General features: G+C 47.1%; 1 protein-coding gene across 3 annotated transcripts in view; it reads left to right on the forward strand.

Annotated features, from left to right (window-relative positions):
• Nucleotides 1–16,148, forward strand: part of LOC125722756 (NACHT, LRR and PYD domains-containing protein 12-like) — a 32,285-nt gene extending 16,137 nt beyond the window's left edge. The window contains exons 7-12 of one of the 3 annotated variants that reach the window (XM_048998945.1): nt 1,437–1,610; nt 1,951–2,124; nt 2,572–2,745; nt 12,754–12,927; nt 13,042–13,088; nt 14,717–16,148. In XM_048998945.1, the coding sequence (XP_048854902.1) occupies nt 1,437–1,610; nt 1,951–2,124; nt 2,572–2,745; nt 12,754–12,927; nt 13,042–13,088; nt 14,717–15,237 (1,264 nt within the window). In that variant the 3' untranslated portion in view covers nt 15,238–16,148. The remainder of the gene's footprint in view (nt 1–1,436; nt 1,611–1,950; nt 2,125–2,571; nt 2,746–12,753; nt 12,928–13,041; nt 13,089–14,716) is intronic. The other 2 variants (XM_048998948.1, XM_048998946.1) reach the window with 2 other exon arrangements.
• The last annotated feature ends 2,999 nt before the right edge of the window (nt 16,149–19,147 follow it).

The raw sequence follows: 19,147 nt of genomic DNA on the forward strand, positions 1-19,147 counted from the left end.
CAGCGGGAGCGGAGTCACTCACCGCGCCGCCGCCAGCAGGCCCTGCTGCGTCCGGGCCGGGCTCCTCTGTCAGCCCGCTGTCTCAGTGGGAGCGGAGTCACTCACCGCGCTGCCACCAGCAGGCCCTGCTGCGTCCGGGCCGGGCTCCTCTGCCAGACCGCTGTCTCAGCGGGAGCGGAGTCACTCACCGCGCTGCTGCCAGCAGGCCCTGCTGTGTCCGGACCGGGCTCCTCTGTCAGCCCGCCATCCCGGCGTGGCTCGGGAGCGGGGGTGGGGGCAGTGACTACGGGCAGGGGGGGCTCGTCCTCCCGGTCCCCACGGTTTGAGTCCAAGTCCGTTACTACAGTATCGGCGCCCCCGCAGTGCTCGGTGTCCCGCACCAGCGCCGGGGCCTCGCGCCCCTCCTCGCGCTCCCCCGGGGGGAGCTCTCCTCGTGGGCAGGCCTGCTACACATGCCCAAAACCACCGGCCGCGAGCAGACAGTCCTCCACCGAGACGGCGGGTCAGGGACACACTTAAAGCCGTGCCTAAGACTCAGACACGAAAAACTGAGTCGGGAAGCTCAAAATTCCCACCAGAAAGCTGCACTTGAATGACTGACATTCTGGCTGCTGACTCAGAGATAGAAGTTGCTGATGTGACAATACTGAACTTACAAGAATGGCGAACGCATGGTTACTGCAAGGGACAATGCTTGTGAAATTCTGTGCAATGTTTCTTTTTAACTGCTTCAGAATCTTTGGCTAGAAAGCTGAACTGAAAGCAAATCATGGATCCTTCTGTTATCTTGCTTTGTATGTAGCCTAAGCGCGTTTCCTCAGCAAAGACGATAATTGCCGGTTAGTCACTGTCAGATATCGACACCGGAATACTTGTCTGATTACACTCATTACCGATAATATCGTCATATCACCCAGACGTGATTGGTGATTTGACATGTTCTCAGGTATAACAATACAGGGAGAAAAAGGATTTTACTCATGGGATCAGGAATCCAAGTGCCAGTTGCTGCTGCATTAGCTGCTGGGAATGTTCACATCTCCTCCTTTCAGTGATACGTGTCGAGTGTAGGGACACCTGGCAGAAAGATGGCTAAGGACTGCACTGGAAGCACTGGTCTGACTGTTATGGGAGGTTCACATCCATCTTGCTGTTGTGTTCCTATATATTCCTGTATATTCTGTGATTTTTGGCTGTAGCTTCTACTTAATGTTTTTACCTCTAGTTTTGAGCAAAGATGCACTGACTCACAATTAGTGATCATATAACTGCAGCAGATTGTCAGACGCACAGAACATTCTGCAGACTATAATTCATTTTGAGGTGTAAGCTATGCTGCTAATTATACTGAAAACAAATGCTTATTGTAATGCTTTGTATTTTACTAATGTGTAGGATGTGTGTATGTCTGTGTCTTAAAGTGTTTTCTGTTTCAGGCTGAACAGCTGCGATCTCATAGATAAACACTTTGAAGTGCTGTCTTCAGCTCTAAGATCAAACTCTTCCCCCCTGAGAGAGCTGGACCTGAGTGACAATAACCTGAAGGATTCAGGAGTGAAGCTGCTCTCTGCTGCACTGGGGGATTTACACTGTAAACTGAAGATATTGAGGTCAGTATTACTGGGTATTCCACACTGTAAACTGGGGATACTGAGGCCAGTATTACTGGGTATTCCACACTGTAAACTGGGGGTACTGAGGCCAGTATTACTGGGTATTCCACACTGTAAACTGCAGGTACTGAGGTCAGTATTACTGAGTAATTCACACTGTAAACTGGGGGTACTGAGGTCAGTATTACTGGGTATTTCACACTGCAAATTGGGGATACTGAGGTATTACTCAGTATTTCACACATTACGCAGGAGATACTGAGGGCTGTATTTATTTAATAATTATAATGGTGAGGTGATATTATTTATTGGGGAGTTTCTGTCTCTCTCTCTGCAGGTTGTCAGGCTGTAGAGTCACAGAAGAAGGCTGTTCTTCCCTGGCTTCAGCTCTGAAGTTAAACCCCTCACACCTGAGAGAACTGGATCTGAGCTACAATCACCCAGGACACTCAGGAGTGAAGCTGCTCTCTGCTGTACTGGAGGATCTCAGCTGTAAACTGGAGAAGCTGCAGTGAGTACAGAATATGCATTTTACACAAACGTAACTGGACAGTAAGAAAACCCACAATGCCTTTCAGCAGTTACATAATAAACAAACACAAACAGCTTCTGTTTTCTTATCCTACTTCCTTATATCCCACAATCTTATCAGCCCTCGATCCATGCTAGAAATAATTAAGCAGTGAAGCAGGAAATATCCATTCAACCATATAATCCATGCAAAACATTTGTGTTGGTTAGCAAAGTTAACGGCACTGTTACAGATAAACATGTTGACTTTAACGTGTTATGGAGAAAAAAATAATGGACACCAAACAGAATCGGAATGATTGTTAAAATTATTTTTAATAATTTAATTGTTTTCTGAAAATCCATTATGTCATGGTCCCTATTCTCCTCATTTGAATACAGTGCTGCAGTGTAAAAAGTGGATTTAAAAGTGTTTCATTTTTTTAAGGGTGGGCTTGTGTGAACTCACAGAGAAATGCTGTGAGGCACTGGCTTCAGCTCTCAGATCAAACTCCTCACCCCTGAGAGAGCTGGACCTGAGTGACAATGACCTGCAGGACTCAGGAGTGAAGCTGCTTTCTGCTGGACTGGGGGACTTACACTGTAAACTGGAGATACTGAGGTCAGTCTGACTGGGTATTCCACACTGTAAACTAGAGTTACTGAGGTCAGTCTTACTGGGTATTCCATACTGTAAATTGTGGGTAGTGAGGTGAGTATTACTGGGTATTTCACACTGTACGCTGGAGATAATAAGGTGGAACATAGCTAGTGATTTCAAAATAAAGCAGGAGTATCAAAGTCTATAGGTTGACTTAAAAAATAACATTAGACTCACTACAGTAAGTGGAATGTCGAAAGGAAGATTGCATTGGAGGTTAAGGATGACATTAAAAGTTTCTTCCAATATTTTAACTCCAAAAGAACTCTAAAAGCTGAAATCACTCATCTGCAGGATAGTAAGAGCCTTATAATTGAAAATTAAAATTTATATAGTAAATGAGTTTAATGATTATTTTACACGGGTGTTGACAGTAGAGGACATGCTTAACTTACCACCATTTAGTACAAATACAGTGTCGTATATAAACAATATACAGTCCCTCCACAATTATTGGCCCCTTGTAAAGATTTGTAAAAAGGGTTAGAAAAAAATCCACCTTTTGGCGAAGCAGCTTCATCTCACACTGAAAAAATGAGAAAAATTCAACCTTTCATTGAAATAAATTTATTCAAAGAAAAACAAATCCTTCATCAAGAAATAATAATTTTCAAGAAAAACACATGTGCCACGATTATTGGCAGCCCTGCTTTTAATACTCTGTACAGCCTCCCTTTGCCAGTATAACAGCACTGAGTCTCCTATGACATTTTATAAGGTTGGAGAATACAGAGCAGGGCATCTGAGACCATTCCTCTTTACAGAATCTCTCCAGATCACCCAGGGTCCTCGGCCCTCTCTTGTGCATCTCCTCTTCAGCTCAGCCCACAGGTTTTCAGTGGGGTTCAGGTCAGGGGACTGAGATGGCCATGGCAGAAGCTTGATTCTGCGGTCAGCTGACCATTTTATTGTTTATTTGGACATGTGCTTAGGATCACCGTCCTGCTGGAAGATCCAATGAAGGCCCAGTTTTTGTTTCCTGGCAGCAGCAGCCAAATTTTGATATAAAATGTCCTGGTATCTCATGGACCCCATAGTGCCATGTACCCTAACAAGGTTTCCAGGGTTTTTGGAGGAAAATCAGGAACCTCCACCATATCTTACAGTTGGGATAAGGTTCATTTCATTATAACCATCCTTCTTTTTACGCTAAATCCACCTTTAATGTTTATTGCCACAAAAGCATTTTTGTTTAATCAGGTAGTTGAATTTGATTCCAGTCAATGTTGTATAATGTTTTGAAAACTCCTGGCACTAACATTTTAAGTAACTGACAGAAAAAGCTTCTTTCTGTCATACCTTTCAAAACGTCCATACCTCAATCCCCTCATAAGTATGTCTGCTAGGTGGAGTCGAAGGTGCAGTATAATCCTGTTATAATGGACTCGCTTGTAACGGAATATCGTCTATAACAGACCAGGACTGCCGGTTGTGCACCTTTAATTACATGCAGAAAAAGCATCGGATATAGCGGACTCGCATATAATGCAGTGTGTGTGAGAGTGTCTGTGGCAGGGTACGCGTGTGTGAGAGTGTCTGTGGCAGGGTACATGTGTGTGAGAGTGTCTGTGACAGGGTACGTATGTGTGAGAGTGTCTGTGACAGGGTACGTGTGTGTGAGAGTGTCTGTGACAGGGTATGTGTGTGTTAGAGTGTCTGTGACAGGGTACGCGTGTGTGAGAGTGTCTGTGGCAGGGTACGCGTGTGTGAGAGTGTCTGCGGCAGGATATGTGTGTGAGTGTCTGTGACGGTAAGTGTGTGTGAGAGTGTCTGTGACAGTGTACGCGTGTGTGAGAGTGTCTGCGGCAGGATACGTGTGTGTGAGAGTGTCTGTGGCAGGGTACACGTGTATGAGAGTGTCTGCGGCAGGATACGCGTCTATGAGAGTGTCTGCGGCAGGATATGTGTGTGAGTGTCTGTGACAGTGTACGTGTGTGCGAGAGTGTCTTTGACAGGATACGTGTGTGTGAGAGTGTCTGTGGCAGGATACGCGTCTATGAGAGTGTATGCGGCAGGATATGTGTGTGAGTGTCTGTGACAGTGTACGTGTGTGCGAGAGTGTCTGCGGCAGGATACGTGTGTGTGAGAGTGTCTGCGGCAGGATACGCGTCTATGCGAGTGTCTGCGGCAGGATATGTGTGTGAGTGTCTGTGACAGTGTACGTGTGTGCGAGAGTGTCTGCGGCAGGATACGTGTGTGCGAGAGTGTCTGTGGCAGGGTACGTGTGTATGAGAGTGTCTGTGACAGGGTACGTGTGTATGAGAGTGTCTGTGGCAGGGTACATGTGTGTGAGAGTGTCTGTGACAGGGTATGTGTGTGTTAGAGTGTCTGTGACAGGGTACGCGTGTGTGAGAGTGTCTGTGGCAGGGTACGTGTGTGTGAGCGTGTCTGTGACAGTGTACGCGTGTGTGAGAGTGTCTGCGGCAGGATATGTGTGTGAGTGTCTGTGACGGTAAGTGTGTGTGAGAGTGTCTGTGACAGTGTACGCGTGTGTGAGAGTGTCTGTGACAGTGTACGCGTGTGTGAGAGTGTCTGTGACAGTGTACGTGTGTGCGAGAGTGTCTGCGGCAGGATACGTGTGTGTGAGAGTGTCTGCGGCAGGATACGCGTCTATGAGAGTGTCTGCGGCAGGATATGTGTGTGAGTGTCTGTGACAGTGTACGTGTGTGCGAGAGTGTCTGCGGCAGGATACGTGTGTGCGAGAGTGTCTGTGGCAGGGTACGTGTGTGTGAGAGTGTCTGCGGCAGGATACGTGTGTGTGAGAGTGTCTGTGGCAGGGTACATGTGTGTGAGAGTGTCTGTGGCAGGGTACGCGTGTGTGAGTGTCTGCGATAGGATACGTGTGTGTGAGAGTGTCTGCGGCAGGATATGTGTGTGAGTGTCTGTGACGGTAAGTGTGTGTGAGAGTGTCTGTGACAGTGTACGCGTGTGTGAGAGTGTCTGTGACAGTGTACGCGTGTGTGAGAGTGTCTGTGACAGTGTACGTGTGTGCGAGAGTGTCTGCGGCAGGATACGTGTGTGTGAGAGTGTCTGCGGCAGGATACGCGTCTATGAGAGTGTCTGCGGCAGGATATGTGTGTGCGAGAGTGTCTGTGGCAGGGTACGTGTGTGTGAGAGTGTCTGCGGCAGGATACGTGTGTGTGAGAGTGTCTGTGGCAGGGTACGTGTGTGTGAGAGTGTCTGCGGCAGGATACGTGTGTGTGAGAGTGTCTGTGGCAGGGTACGTGTGTGTGAGAGTGTCTGTGGCAGGGTACGTGTGTGTGAGAGTGTCTGAGGCAGGGTACGCGTGTGTGAGTGTCTGCGATAGGATACGTGTGTGTGAGAGTGTCTGTGACAGGGTACATGTGTGTGAGAGTGTCTGTGGCAGGGTACGTGTGTGTGACAGTGTCTGTGACAGTGTATGTGTCTGTGAGAGTGTCTGCGGCAGGGTACGTGTGTGTGAGAGTGTCTGCGGCAGGGTACGTGTCTGTGAGAGTGTCTGTGACTGGGTATCTGTCTGTGAGAGTGTCTGCGTCACCCCACCCCCAGTGCACTAGGTGACCTGCCCCACCCAGAGGCACAGGAGAAAAGAACCACTAGCCCAAAGTAGAGGCTAGTTGAAGTGGCAGGAATGGGGGGGCGAATGAAGTCAGTATTTAATGTGAGGAGTCGTAGAGGGGAGAGGAAAAGAAAAGGAGATAAATGCAAAAAAGTAAAAAACTAAGGATTCTATTTATATATGATGATTGTGGATGATTGGAGCCGTAATTGTCAAAAAGAAATTAGTAAATAAAAAATTATCACACATATACACTCCTCAAAAAAATTAAAGGAACACTTTGAAAACACATCAGATATCAATGGGGGAAAAAATCATGCTGGATATCTATACTGATGTAGACTGGGTAATGTGTTAGGAACGAAAGGATGCCGCATCGTTTGATGTAAATGAAATTATCAACCTACAGAGGGCTGAATTCAAAGACACCCCGAAAATCAAAGTGAAAAATGATGCGGCAGGCTAGTCCATTTTGTTGAAATTTCATTACAGTAACTCAGAATCATACTCAGTAGTTTGTATGGTCCCCACGTGGTTGTATGCATGCCTGACAATGTCGGGGCATGGTCCTAATGAGACCATGGATGATGTCCTGGGGGATCTCCTCTCAGATCTGGACCAGGGTATCACTGAGCTTCTGGACAGTCTGAGGTGCAACCTGGTGGCATCGAATGGACGAAACATAATGTCCGTGGGGGGCAGTCAATGGTATCAATTCCTTCATCCTCCAGGAACTGCCTATATGCTCTTGCCACATTGTCGTGCACCAGGAGGAACCCAGGACCCACTGCACCAGCATAGGGTCTGACAATGGGTTTAAGGATTTTATCCTGATACCTAATGGCAGTCAAGGTGCCGTTGTCTAGCCTGTAGAGGACTGTGCGTCCCTCCATGGATATGCCTCCCCAGACCATCACTGACCCACCACCAAACCGGTCATGCTGAACAATGCTGCAGGCAGCATAACGTTCTCCATGGCTTCTCCAGACCCTTTCACGTCTGTCACATGTGCTGAGGGTGAACCTGCTCTCATCTGTGAAAAGCACAGGGCACCAGTAGCAGACCTGCAAATTCTGGTAATCTATGGCAAATGCCAATCGAGCTCCATGGTGCTGGGCAGTGAGCACAGGGCCCACTAGAGGACGTTGGGCCCTCAAGCCACCCTCATGAAGTCTGTCTCTGACCAAACAATCAGAAACATTCACACCAGTGGCCTGATGGAGGTCATTTTGTAGGGCTCCAGCAGTGTTCATCCTGTTCCTCCTTGCACAAAGGAGCAGATACCGGTCCTGCTGATGGGTTAAGGACCTTCTATGGCCCTGTTCAGCTCTCCTTGAATAACTGCCTGTCTCCTGGAATCTCCTCCATGCCCTTGAGATTGTGCTGGGAGACACAGCAAACCTTCTGGCAATGGCACGTATTGATGCGCCATCCTGGAGGAGTTGGACTACCTGTGCAACCTCTGTAGGGTCCAGGTATCGCCTCATGCTACCAGTAGTGACACTGACCGTCGCTAAATGCAAAACTAGTGAAAAAACGGTCAGAAAAGATGAGGAGGGAAAAATGCCAGTGGCCCCCACCTGTTAAACCATTCCTGGTTTGGGGGTCGTCTCATTGTTGCCCCTCTAGTTCACCTGTTGATAATTTCATTAACACTAAAGCGGCTGAAACTGATTAACAACCCCCTCCGCTACTTAACTGACCTGATCAATATCCCAGAAGTTTAAAAAGTGTTCCTTCAATTTTTTTGAGCAGTGTACATAGATATGAATGTCCATACATACACAGACACACTTTCATACATATCTGTAATGATTGAAACATACAATACATGAATTAAACAGTAATAATAATAATTAATAAAAATAACTGCAAAAAAGTAAGGGGGCGGTGGGCGTTGAGGTAGCTTTTATTCACAAAATAGTTTGCTGCAAACATACATCCATCCATCCATTTTCCAAACCGCTTATCCTACTGGGTCGCAGGGGGTCCTATCCCGGAAGCAATAGGCAAAAGGTAGGGAACAACCCAGGAGGGGGGCCAGCCCATCGCAGGGCACATTCACATACCAGTTGGGCAATTTAGCAACTCCAATTAGCCTCAGCATGTTTTTGGACTGTGGGGGAAACCGGAGTACCCGGAGGAAACCCCACGACGACATGGGGAGAACATGCAAACTCCACACACATGTGACCCAGGTGGAGACTTGAACCCGGGTCCCAGAGGTGTTAGGCAATAGTCCTAACCACTGCACCACCATGCCGCCCCCAGCAAACATACATCCATCCATCCATTTTCCAAACCGCTTATCCTACTGGGTCGCGGGGGGTCCGGAGCCTATCCCAGAAGCAATGGGCACGAGGCAGGGAACAACCCAGGATGGGGGGCCAGCCCATCGCAGGGCACACTCACACACCAGTCACTCACACATGCACGCTTACGGGCAATTTAGTAACTCCAATTAGCCTCAGCATGTTTTTGGACTGTGGGGGGAAACCGGAGTACCCGGAGGAAACCCCACGACGACATGGAGAGAACATGCAAACTCCACACACTTGTGACCCAGGTGGAGATTTGAACCCGGGTCCCAGAGGTGTGAGGCAACAGTGCTAACCACTGCACCACCATGCCGCCCCCCAGCAAACATACAAACAACCAGAATTCTAGAAAAGTACTTTATATTTGAATGAAATAACAAATAAAACACTTTCAAGTCACATGAGCCTATATTTTATTCACAACAGAACATAGATAATATTACAAATGTCCAAAGGCCGAAGACCTGTATTGGATGCCCGTGGTCTTCGGGCCCTCAGACGACTCTGCATCACTCATCGGCATGATTGTGTCAGTGACATTACTAAATGGGCCCAGGAATACTTCCAGAAAGCACAGTCGGTAAACACAATCCGCCGTGCCATCTGCAGATGCCAGCTAAAGCTCTATCATGCAAAAAGGAAGCCATAACTGAACCTGGTCCAGAAGCGCCGTCGTGTCCTGTGGGCCAAGACTCATGTGAAATGGACTGTTTCAGAGTGGGAAAGTGTTCTATGGTCAGACGAGTCCAAATGTGACATTCTTGTTGATAATGAAGGGCGCCGTGTCCTCTGGGCTAAAGAGGAGGGAGACCTTCCAGCGTGTTATCAGCGTTCAGTTCAAAAGCCAGCATCTCTGATGGTATGAGGGTGCATGAGTGCATACGGTATGGGCAGCTTGCATGTTTTGGAAGGAACTATGAATGCTGAAAGGTATATAAAGGTTTTAGAGCAACACATGCTCCCCTCCAGAGGACGTCTGTTTCAGGGAAGGCCTTGTGTATTTCAGCAGGACAATGCAAAACCACATACTGCAGCTATTACAAGCACATGGCTTCGTCGGAGAAGAGTCCGGGTGCTGAATTGGCCTGTCTGCAGTCCAGATCTTTCACCTATAGAGAACATACAGTAATTACCTGTGACACCCATGGTGCACTGTGAGCAGGTATACAGGCCAACAGAGCCTGCAGATAATTATCTGTGACACCCATTGTACACTGTGAGCAGGTATACAGGCCCACAGAGCATGCAGATAATTATCTGTGACACCCATGGTGCACTGTGAGCAGGTATACAGGCCAACAGAGCATGCAGATAATTATCTGTGACACCCAAGGTGCACTGTGAGCAGGTATACAGGCCAACAGAGCATGCAGATAATTATCTGTGACACCCATGGTGCACTGTGAGCAGGTATACAGGCCAACAGAGCATGCAGATAATTACCTGTGACACCCATTGTACACTGTGAGCAGGTATACAGGCCAACAGAGCATGCAGATAATTATCTGTGACACCCAAGGTGCACTGTGAGCAGGTATACAGGCCCACAGAGCATGCAGATAATTATCTGTGACACCCAAGGTGCACTGTGAGCAGGTATACAGGCCCACAGAGCATGCAGATAATTATCTGTGACACCCAAGGTGCACTGTGAGCAGGTATACAGGCCCACAGAGCATGCAGATAATTATCTGTGACACCCATGGTGCACTGTGAGCAGGTATACAGGCCAACAGAGCATGCAGATAATTACCTGTGACACCCATTGTACACTGTGAGCAGGTATACAGGCCCACAGAGTATGCAGATAATTATCTGTGACACCCCTTGTACACTGTGAGCAGGTATCAGTACTGACTACTTTTGATATTGAGTCACATGTTTTATGTGAATTACTTTGTACTGAACTGAAGGCCAGTATTTGTCACTGTGAATATGTTGTTGCAGACGTCCATCCAGAAATCAGAGCTGGGGGAAAAGATAAGGTCCTTATTCCAATTAATTTTTGGTACAAATATCAATGTGTCTGTCGCAGATGGAGGATTATATATTCTAGAGGTTTCTTTTTATTTTTAAGTTGCAGAATGTTGTCTCATCTGAGGAGGATTCAGTGTATTATGTCTGTGGTTCATTTTGGTTTTGATGCTGGATTCAGTTAGTAAATATTAGAAAAATTGCTTATTCTCAACTCGTATTTATGGATTAAGTCTTCGAATGTCATGAAATGACTGTTACTGAAAAGGAGGTGGAGATGTGTAATCCCTTTCTGTCCCCGTGAGTGATAGTGAATAGTGATATTGTGAAGTAGGAAGTCCAGATCATTCCAGATTGGCGTGTATTTACAGGGTCTGAGAGTACAGTTAGTGATTTTAATGGCTTTCCTCTGTGCTGTCAGTGCTGTGGAAATGGCAGCACTGTGTTGTTAAAGCAGTTTTGTTTCTTTAATGAAATTTTGAGTAAGTCTGCATGTCTGAGATTTTTACAGTACAGCTGCTCCTGCTGTAACCATGAGCTGCTGTTACTGCTGTAGTGTGACCATTTAGTTAAGTCTTGCAGTTGATTTGCTAAGTAATAATTAAGAAAAATGAGCTTGTAATCCAACTTGAGATTTACTTTTCTGTAATGTGGAATGTTTGATTTTGAGTTTTTGTTTTTCCAGCAAAAATGTGACATTAATGAGTTTGAAAGAATTTTTCTGAATTTATTCTGGATGAGTAATTTTATTTTTATTGATTGAAGTGGGAGACTCATCTATTGTTTTGAATAAGGGGGTGTAGTTGAGAGTAACCAAGTCAGACAGCCTGTGGGAGATGTAGATACCCAAGTACCGGATATTTCCAGTGTGAAATGGACCATCCTGATCGGCTGAATCCCAGGCATCTTCAGACAGTGAGAATATTATGGGTTTTTTTCCAGTTTATTGTGTAGTTTGATAGATTTGAAAAGGTATTAATAAAATTAAAATTTCATATTTTGAGGGTTTCATAAAAACAGCAAGATATCATCTGCATAGAGATTAATTTTGTGTTGTTATTAGTATGAATTCCATTTATTTCACTGTTCTGTCATATTGCTGCCACAATTGTTTCTATGAAGATGGCAAACAGTGAAGGAGAGAGTGGGCATGCAGGCCGTCTTCCCCGTCGGAGTGTGAATGCAGGTGATGTCATCCCATCTGTGACACTGTAGCTTTGGGTGAGGTGTACAGTATTTTAAGCCAGTGGGTGAACGATTCTCCGAAGCCAAATCTATGCAATGTATTAAAGAGGAATGTCCACCTGACTGTCAGATGCCGTTTCTGCATCTAATGATGTAATCATGGTTTTAGTATGGGTATGCTGAGCAGTCTAGACTAAATTAAATAATCTATGGATGTTGTCCGAGGCATGTCTGGTCTTGATGAAATCTGTCTGATCAGGATGGATTATAGTAGGAATGACTGTCTGTAACTGAGTGGCGAGAGCTTTTGTAATGATTTTCAAGTTATTCATTAATGAGAGTGGCGGGTAACAGGAGGGTTGTGTTGGGTCTTTATCAGGTCTCAATAACACTGTAATGGCCGGTAACTGGAGGGCTGTGTTTGGTCTTTATCAGGTTTCAATAACACTGTAATGGCCTATAGATTTCTGCAGGGTAACCATCCGGTCTGGCGATTGGTTGTTAGGCATTTGGTTGAGGACCTTATGGAGTTCTTCTGATGGTGCATCAAGCAGAGGTGGAGATTTCAGGTCCAGGGAGTACAAATCCAGACCAAGATTTTGTTTCAACAAACCAGTTGAGTCTCTGTGATTGTGACTCTTTATATTCATCTGGTTGGTTGAAACAAAATCTTGGTCTGGATTTGTACTCTCTGGACCTGAAATCTCCACCTCTGGCATCAAGGGCATCTGCTGTTTCATTGGTTAATATGGGTAAGTCTAGATTATTTTTAAATGATTCTATATCAACTGGATCTGGTTCTGAGAAGTATAGGTTCTTATAAAATGTTCAAAAGATGTTAATTTTGTGTGATTATTGAAATATTTATTAGAGGAATCACTTTTGCTTAAAAGTAATGCTTGTAATGGTCAGGTGATCTTATTTATTGTGGATTTTTTTTCCATGTTTCTGCAGACTGTCAGGCTGTAGAGTCACAGAAGAAGGCTGTTCTTCCCTGGCTTCAGCTCTGAGATCAAACCCCTCACACCTGAGAGAGCTGGACCTGAGCTACAATCACCCAGGAGACTCAGGAGTGAAGCTGCTCTCTGCTGTACTGGAGGATCCCAGCTGTAAACTGGAGAAGCTGCAGTGAGTACAGAGTGTTTGTCTGACACGCTACAGATACTTATGCATGTATGTGAAGAAGAGGCACCAATAAATAAATGGATACAGCAGTACTATATCATTCTGCTTCTCCTGTAGTGTGGAATACGGTGGAGAGTGCAGGACCAGACCAGGCTTACAGAAATGTAAGTGTCTTTGCATGTTTTTATTAATAATACCATGAATACTACTGTATGTTATGGTTGTATTCACACAGTTGTTGTGATGAGTGTGGCTTTTTGCACTGTGTGTAGATGGATTTCCATGTTTGTGTTTAGGTGAGTTTCATGTCATTTTAGACAACATCCAAACGAGAAACAAAATATCAAAATCATCACCAAAGACACTATCAATTCATTTAATTGTTTTTAAAAATATTTTTTACAAATGCTTTATAGCTGCTTGTATTATCTTTGTGTTTGTGTGGGAGTGTAGGATGGTTAAATATATTATGAATTAGTTATACATCTTTAATTTCACAAAAAAAGAATCCTTTGCATTTGTTCTTTTTGCGGATGCCGTGAGTGTATGTGTTTTCTGTGTGAGATTCGTTAGTATTGTCCTAAGGAGGCACCTGTAGGCAGTGAGACCGGACTCTCTCCTCAAGTGCAAAATGTGAATTTGCATTTTTACAGGGTGGTTCTGGAACATCCTTAATATTCATGAGAGAATATTACTGATTGGTCACTGAATCCCTTAAACCAGGGGAGCCCAAATCCAGTCCTGGAGGGCCAGAGTCCTGCACATTTTTGGGTTTCCCCTCATTTAACACACCTGATTCATCTCCTTGTGCTAATAACCACACAGCTCTTGAGCTGAATTATTTATGGTGGAACAGGGAAAGCACTTTGCTACACAGGGCACCGGCCCCCCAGGACTGGATTTGGACACCCCTGCTTTAGGTAGAAGAAACAGGCAGCACAAGTCGATGTTAACTGGCCAATGAGGTAGTGCCCCTCTCATAAATATTAATCAGCTAGCCAATCGTGTAGGGCTTCACTCATGGATATTAAAAAGTTCTGCTGATCCACGGTGCTAAAAGAAATTAGCGCCCGGGACACACTGGATGTGCGGCGGAAAATATCAAATTTCATTTCGGCGCCCATGTTAACAGATTAGAGCGGCCGCGTGCGTGCGCGAGATGCGGGGCTCACGCCGCGCGGTTACGGCGCAGCATCTACAGTCACGCGCGCGGTAAGCGGTTCTCTATGGAAGCGTATTGCATTCATCTGGGGGAAATTAATTCTGTTTTTCCGAATTAATGAGATAATAATCCCGTTTTTCAGAGCAATATTTTTCTGAATTAATGAAAACCTTCCTGTTTCTTATGATGCACGATCTGTGCCGGAATAATCGTTTATATCAGAATCCAGGTCCAAATGTTTATTAAATATCACTTTAAACGTATAATAATATTACTTAAATATTCTGTTATTGATGGCCATTTTCGAGCCGCATGCGCCAGAATTAGCGGTTTGAAGGAGAGACACTGACTTTAGTATTGATCTCTGGTGCCGTTTTGTGGTAAATATGCTTGTGATGAATATGTCTGATGAATGTCGCTGCTTTGTCATTTTTTAATTAAATTAATTAAGCTGTTAGTTTAGCTCGTGCCCATTTTGGCGGCTCTTCCCGCCGCCGTCGCGCGCCCACTTTATGTTTCATAAACTTCAGTTCCCGCTTCGTTAGGGGAAGCTGTGCTGTTTTTATATCGTACAGAAACATAAAGTACAGGCGGCCTGATGGGATTAATAATTCTTCCTCCTGCCTACAGACTCCTGCCAGCTGACGCTGGACCCCAACACAGCAAACAGACGCCTGTCTCTGTCAGAGGGGAACAGGAAGGTGACACATGAGTGGGGGGCTGAGGAGCCATATCCTGATCATCCAGAGAGATTTGACATCTGCCTCCAAGTTCTGTGCAGAGAGAGTCTGACTGGCCGCTGTTACTGGGAGGCTGAGTGGGATGGAGATTTAGGCCTGATAGGAGTGACTTATAAAGGGATCAGGAGGAAAGGAGGGAGTGACTGTGGGCTTGGATACAATGACAAGTCATGGAGTCTGTACTGTAATACTGACAGTTACTCTGTCCGGCACAATAATAAAGAGACTCTCATACCCATACAGCCCTCAGGCTCCCGCAGAGTAGGAGTGTATCTGGACTGGGGGGCTGGTGCTCTGTCCTTCTACAGAGTCTCCTCTGATGGACTGACCCCCCTGCACAGACTCACCTCCTCATTCACTGAGTCCCTCTATCCAGGGTTTGGGGTTTTTAACTCCTCAGTGTCACTGTGACGTGTTGCTGGTTCTCCTGCAAAAAGGTCAAATCTCTGCTTTTTAACCTTTATAATCATTTTTACTCTGAAATTTTTTGACAGAACTGTGCAAAAGTCTGAGGCAGGCAAAGAAAATGATGTTTAGATTATCCTCCTGTTGGTGTAAAACTATGATATGATGCCTGTCAAAGTGTGTCAGCTTCGCCATTTCAGAACCTCTGCTAAAATCATCCCAGTATTTGCAGCGACCGTCCAGTGCAGCCATGTATTTTTTGACTTGGCCACTAACACACCTCATACAGCTAGTCAATCTCTCACTAACTTTTTAAACCGATATATTTAATTATTTAATTGAGCTGTTGGTGAAATTTAACAAAATCAGAACGGCTGAGGTGCCCCTGAGGAGAAGATTGGGAACTGAAGCGGTGTTCATCTAGCCATCCAACTAGATATCAGTAACTTTTTAGAAAGCAGAAGAAATTATTACTAGTTTTTATTGTGTTACTTTTAATTTGCAGACGTTCTAATATTAAATTGTGTTTTTTGTTCTAAGCCAAAGTACACTTGCTACCCAGATAAACAGCTGTAAACATTTCTTTGGGCTGACTAAGACTTTTGCACAGTACTGTGTGTTTTACAAAAAATAAATGATTGTGTTCAGTGAGCTGAATAAACATGAAGAATATTGTTTTTTATACGTTTTCTCTCTGACTAAAATGTAATTAAATGTAATCCTGATTGGGGGGGGTATCCCCTTCTCCTGTATATGTACATTTTATATATTTATGTCCATTTACTGTATTCCCTCCCTGTACAGTGACAATAAAGGCTTTCTGTTCTGTCCTATTAATGTCCTGCTTCAGCGTCACCCAAAGCATAACTGAGTAACATAATGAAACCACAGTCTGCTGGATTAAGTTAAATTCACTGTATTACTGCAGCTGAACATAACTGACATAATGACTGTCAATCAGTGTATAAATCATTTAACTAGAGACATAACAGACTGAAAAAAACTGGAAAATATAATTGTCCTGGTTCAGTAGATTAAAGTAAATAAAATTATTAGTAATATATTTAAATAAATAAAGAAATTTGATTTGTTAAAAAATTAGCACCCTTGCCACCCCCCACCCCCCAGTAATAGGTCTGGTTGCTCCCCCGTTGGACAGAACAGGCGGGTGCCCAGGCAGCCTTGCCACCCCCACCCCACTATAAAAGGTCTGCTTATGCCCCCGTCAGACAGAACGGGCAGGTGCCCAGGCACCCTTACCCCCCCCCCCCCCCCACTGTAAAAGATCTGGCTACTCCCCCGTAGGATAGAAGGGGCAGGTGCCCAGAGACCCTTGCCAGCCCCACCCCACTCTAAAAGGTCTGGTTATGCCCCCCGTCAAACAGAACGGGCAGGTGCCCAGGGTCTCTTACCCACCCCCCCCGCCCCTCCCCCCACCACACTGTAAAAGGTCTGGTTACTCCCCCATCGGACAGAAGGGGCAGGTACCCAGAGACCCTTGCCAGCCCCACCACACTGTAAAAGGTCTGGTTGCTCCCCCGTCATACAGAATAGGCAGGTGCCCAGACAACCTTGCCACCCCCCACCCACTGTAAAAGGTCTGGTGATGCCCCCGTCGGACAGAACGGGCAGGTGCCCAGACACCATTGCCACCGCCACCCCACTGTAAAAGCTCTGGTTATGCAACCATCAGACAACGGGCAAGTGCCCAGGCAGCCTTGCCGCCCCCACCCCACTGTAAAAGGTATGGTTATGCCCCCGTCAGACAGAACAGGCAGGTGCCCAGGATATCTTACCACCCCCACCCCACTGTAAAAGTTCTTGTTATGCCCCCGTCGGACAGAACGGACAAGTGCCCAGGCAGCCTTGCCACCCCCACCCCACTGTAAAAGTTCTTGTTATGCCCCAGTCAGACAGGATGGGCAGGTGCCCAATCACCATTGCCACCCCCACCTCACTGTAAAAGATCTGGTTATGCCCCCATCAGACAATGGGCAGGTGCTCAGACACACTAGCCACCCCCATCCCATTTTAAAAGGTCTGGTTATGCACCCGTCAGACAGAACGGGCAGGTGCCCAATCACCATTGCCACCCCCACCTCACTGTAAAAGATCTGGTTATGCCCCCATCAGACAATGGGCAGCAGCCCAGGCACCCTAGCCACCCCGACCCCACTGTAAAAGGTCTGGTTATGCCCACCTCAGACAAAAAAGGCATGTGCCCAGGCTGCCTTACCACCCCCACCCCACTGTAAAAGTTCTTGTTATGCCCCAGTCAGACAGGACGGGCAGGTGCCCGGGCACCCATACCCCCCCCCCCAATCCACTCTAAAAGGTCTGGTTATGCCCCCGTCAGAAAAAAGGCATGTGCCAAGGCACCCTTGCAACCCCCACCACACTGTAAAAGTTCTGGGTTCCCCCCCATAGGAAAGAAGGGGCAGGTGCTCAGACACACTAGCCACCCCCATCCCATTGTAAAAGGTCTGGTTATGCACCCGTCAGACAGAACGGGCAGGTGCCCAGGCAGCCTTGCCACCCCCACCCCACTGTAAAAGGTCTGGTTATGCCCCAGTCAGACAGGACGGGCAGGTGCCCGGGCACCCATACCCCCCCCCCCAATCCACTCTAAAAGGTCTGGTTATGCCCCCGTCAGAAAAAAGGCATGTGCCAAGGCACCCTTGCAACCCCCACCACACTGTAAAAGTTCTGGGTTCCCCCCCATCGGAAAGAAGGGGCAGGTGCTCAGACACACTAGCCACCCCCATCCCATTGTAAAAGGTCTGGTTATGCACCCGTCAGACAGAACGGGCAGGTGCCCAATCACCATTGCCACCCCCACCTCACTGTAAAAGATCTGGTTATGCCCCCATCAGACAATGGGCAGCAGCCCAGGCAGCCTTGCCACCCCCACCACATTGTAAAAGGACTGGTTGTGCCCCCGTCAGACAGAAGAGGCAGGTGCCCAGGCAGCCTTGCCGCCCCCACCCTACTGTAAAAGATCTGGTTATTCCCCCGTCAGACAGAACGGGCAGGTGCCCAGGCAGCCTTGCCGCCCCCACCCCACTGTAAAAGATCTGGTTATGCCCCCGTCAGACAAAACGGGCAGGTGCCCAGACACCATTGCCACCCCCACCCCACTGTAAAAGCTCTGGTTATGCAACCTTCAGACAACGGGCAAGTGCCCAGGCAGCCTTGCCGCCCCCACCCCACTGTAAAAGGTCTGGTTATGCCCCCATCAGACAGAACGGGCAGGTGCCCAGACACCCTAACCCCCCCCAACCCCACTGTAAAATAACTGGTTATGCCCCTATCAGACAGAATGGACACGTGCCGAGGCACGCTTGTCACCCCCACCCCACTGTAAAAGGTCTGGTTAAAGCCCCGTCAGACAAGACGGGCAGTTTCCCAGGCAACCTTGCCACCCCCTCCCCACTGAAAAAGGTCTGGTTCTCCCCCGTCGTGCAAAAGGGGCAGCTACCCAGACACCCTTGCCACCCCCACCCCACTGTGAAAGGTCTGGTTATGCCCCCGTCAGACAGAACGGATTGGAGCCCAGGCAGCCTTACAACCCCCCCACCACACTGTAAAAGTTCTTGGTGCTCCTCCGTCGGACAGAAGGGGCAGGTGCCCAGACACCCTTGCCACCCCCACCCCACTGTAAAAGGTCTGGTTAAAGCCCCGTCAGACAAGACGGGCAGTTTCCCAGGCAACCTTGCCACCCCCTCCCCACTGAACAAGGTCTGGTTCTCCCCCGTCGGACAGAAGGGGCAGGTGCCCAGGCATCCTTGCCTCCCCAACACACTGTAAAAGGTCTGGTTCTCCCCCGTCGTACAAAAAGGGCAGCTACCCAGACACCCTTGCCACCCCCACCCCACTGTGAAAGGTCTGGTTATGCCCCCGTCAGACAACGGGCAGG

The sequence above is a fragment of the Brienomyrus brachyistius genome, unplaced genomic scaffold (assembly GCF_023856365.1).
Source record: "Brienomyrus brachyistius isolate T26 unplaced genomic scaffold, BBRACH_0.4 scaffold42, whole genome shotgun sequence".
Lineage (NCBI taxonomy): Eukaryota > Metazoa > Chordata > Actinopteri > Osteoglossiformes > Mormyridae > Brienomyrus > Brienomyrus brachyistius.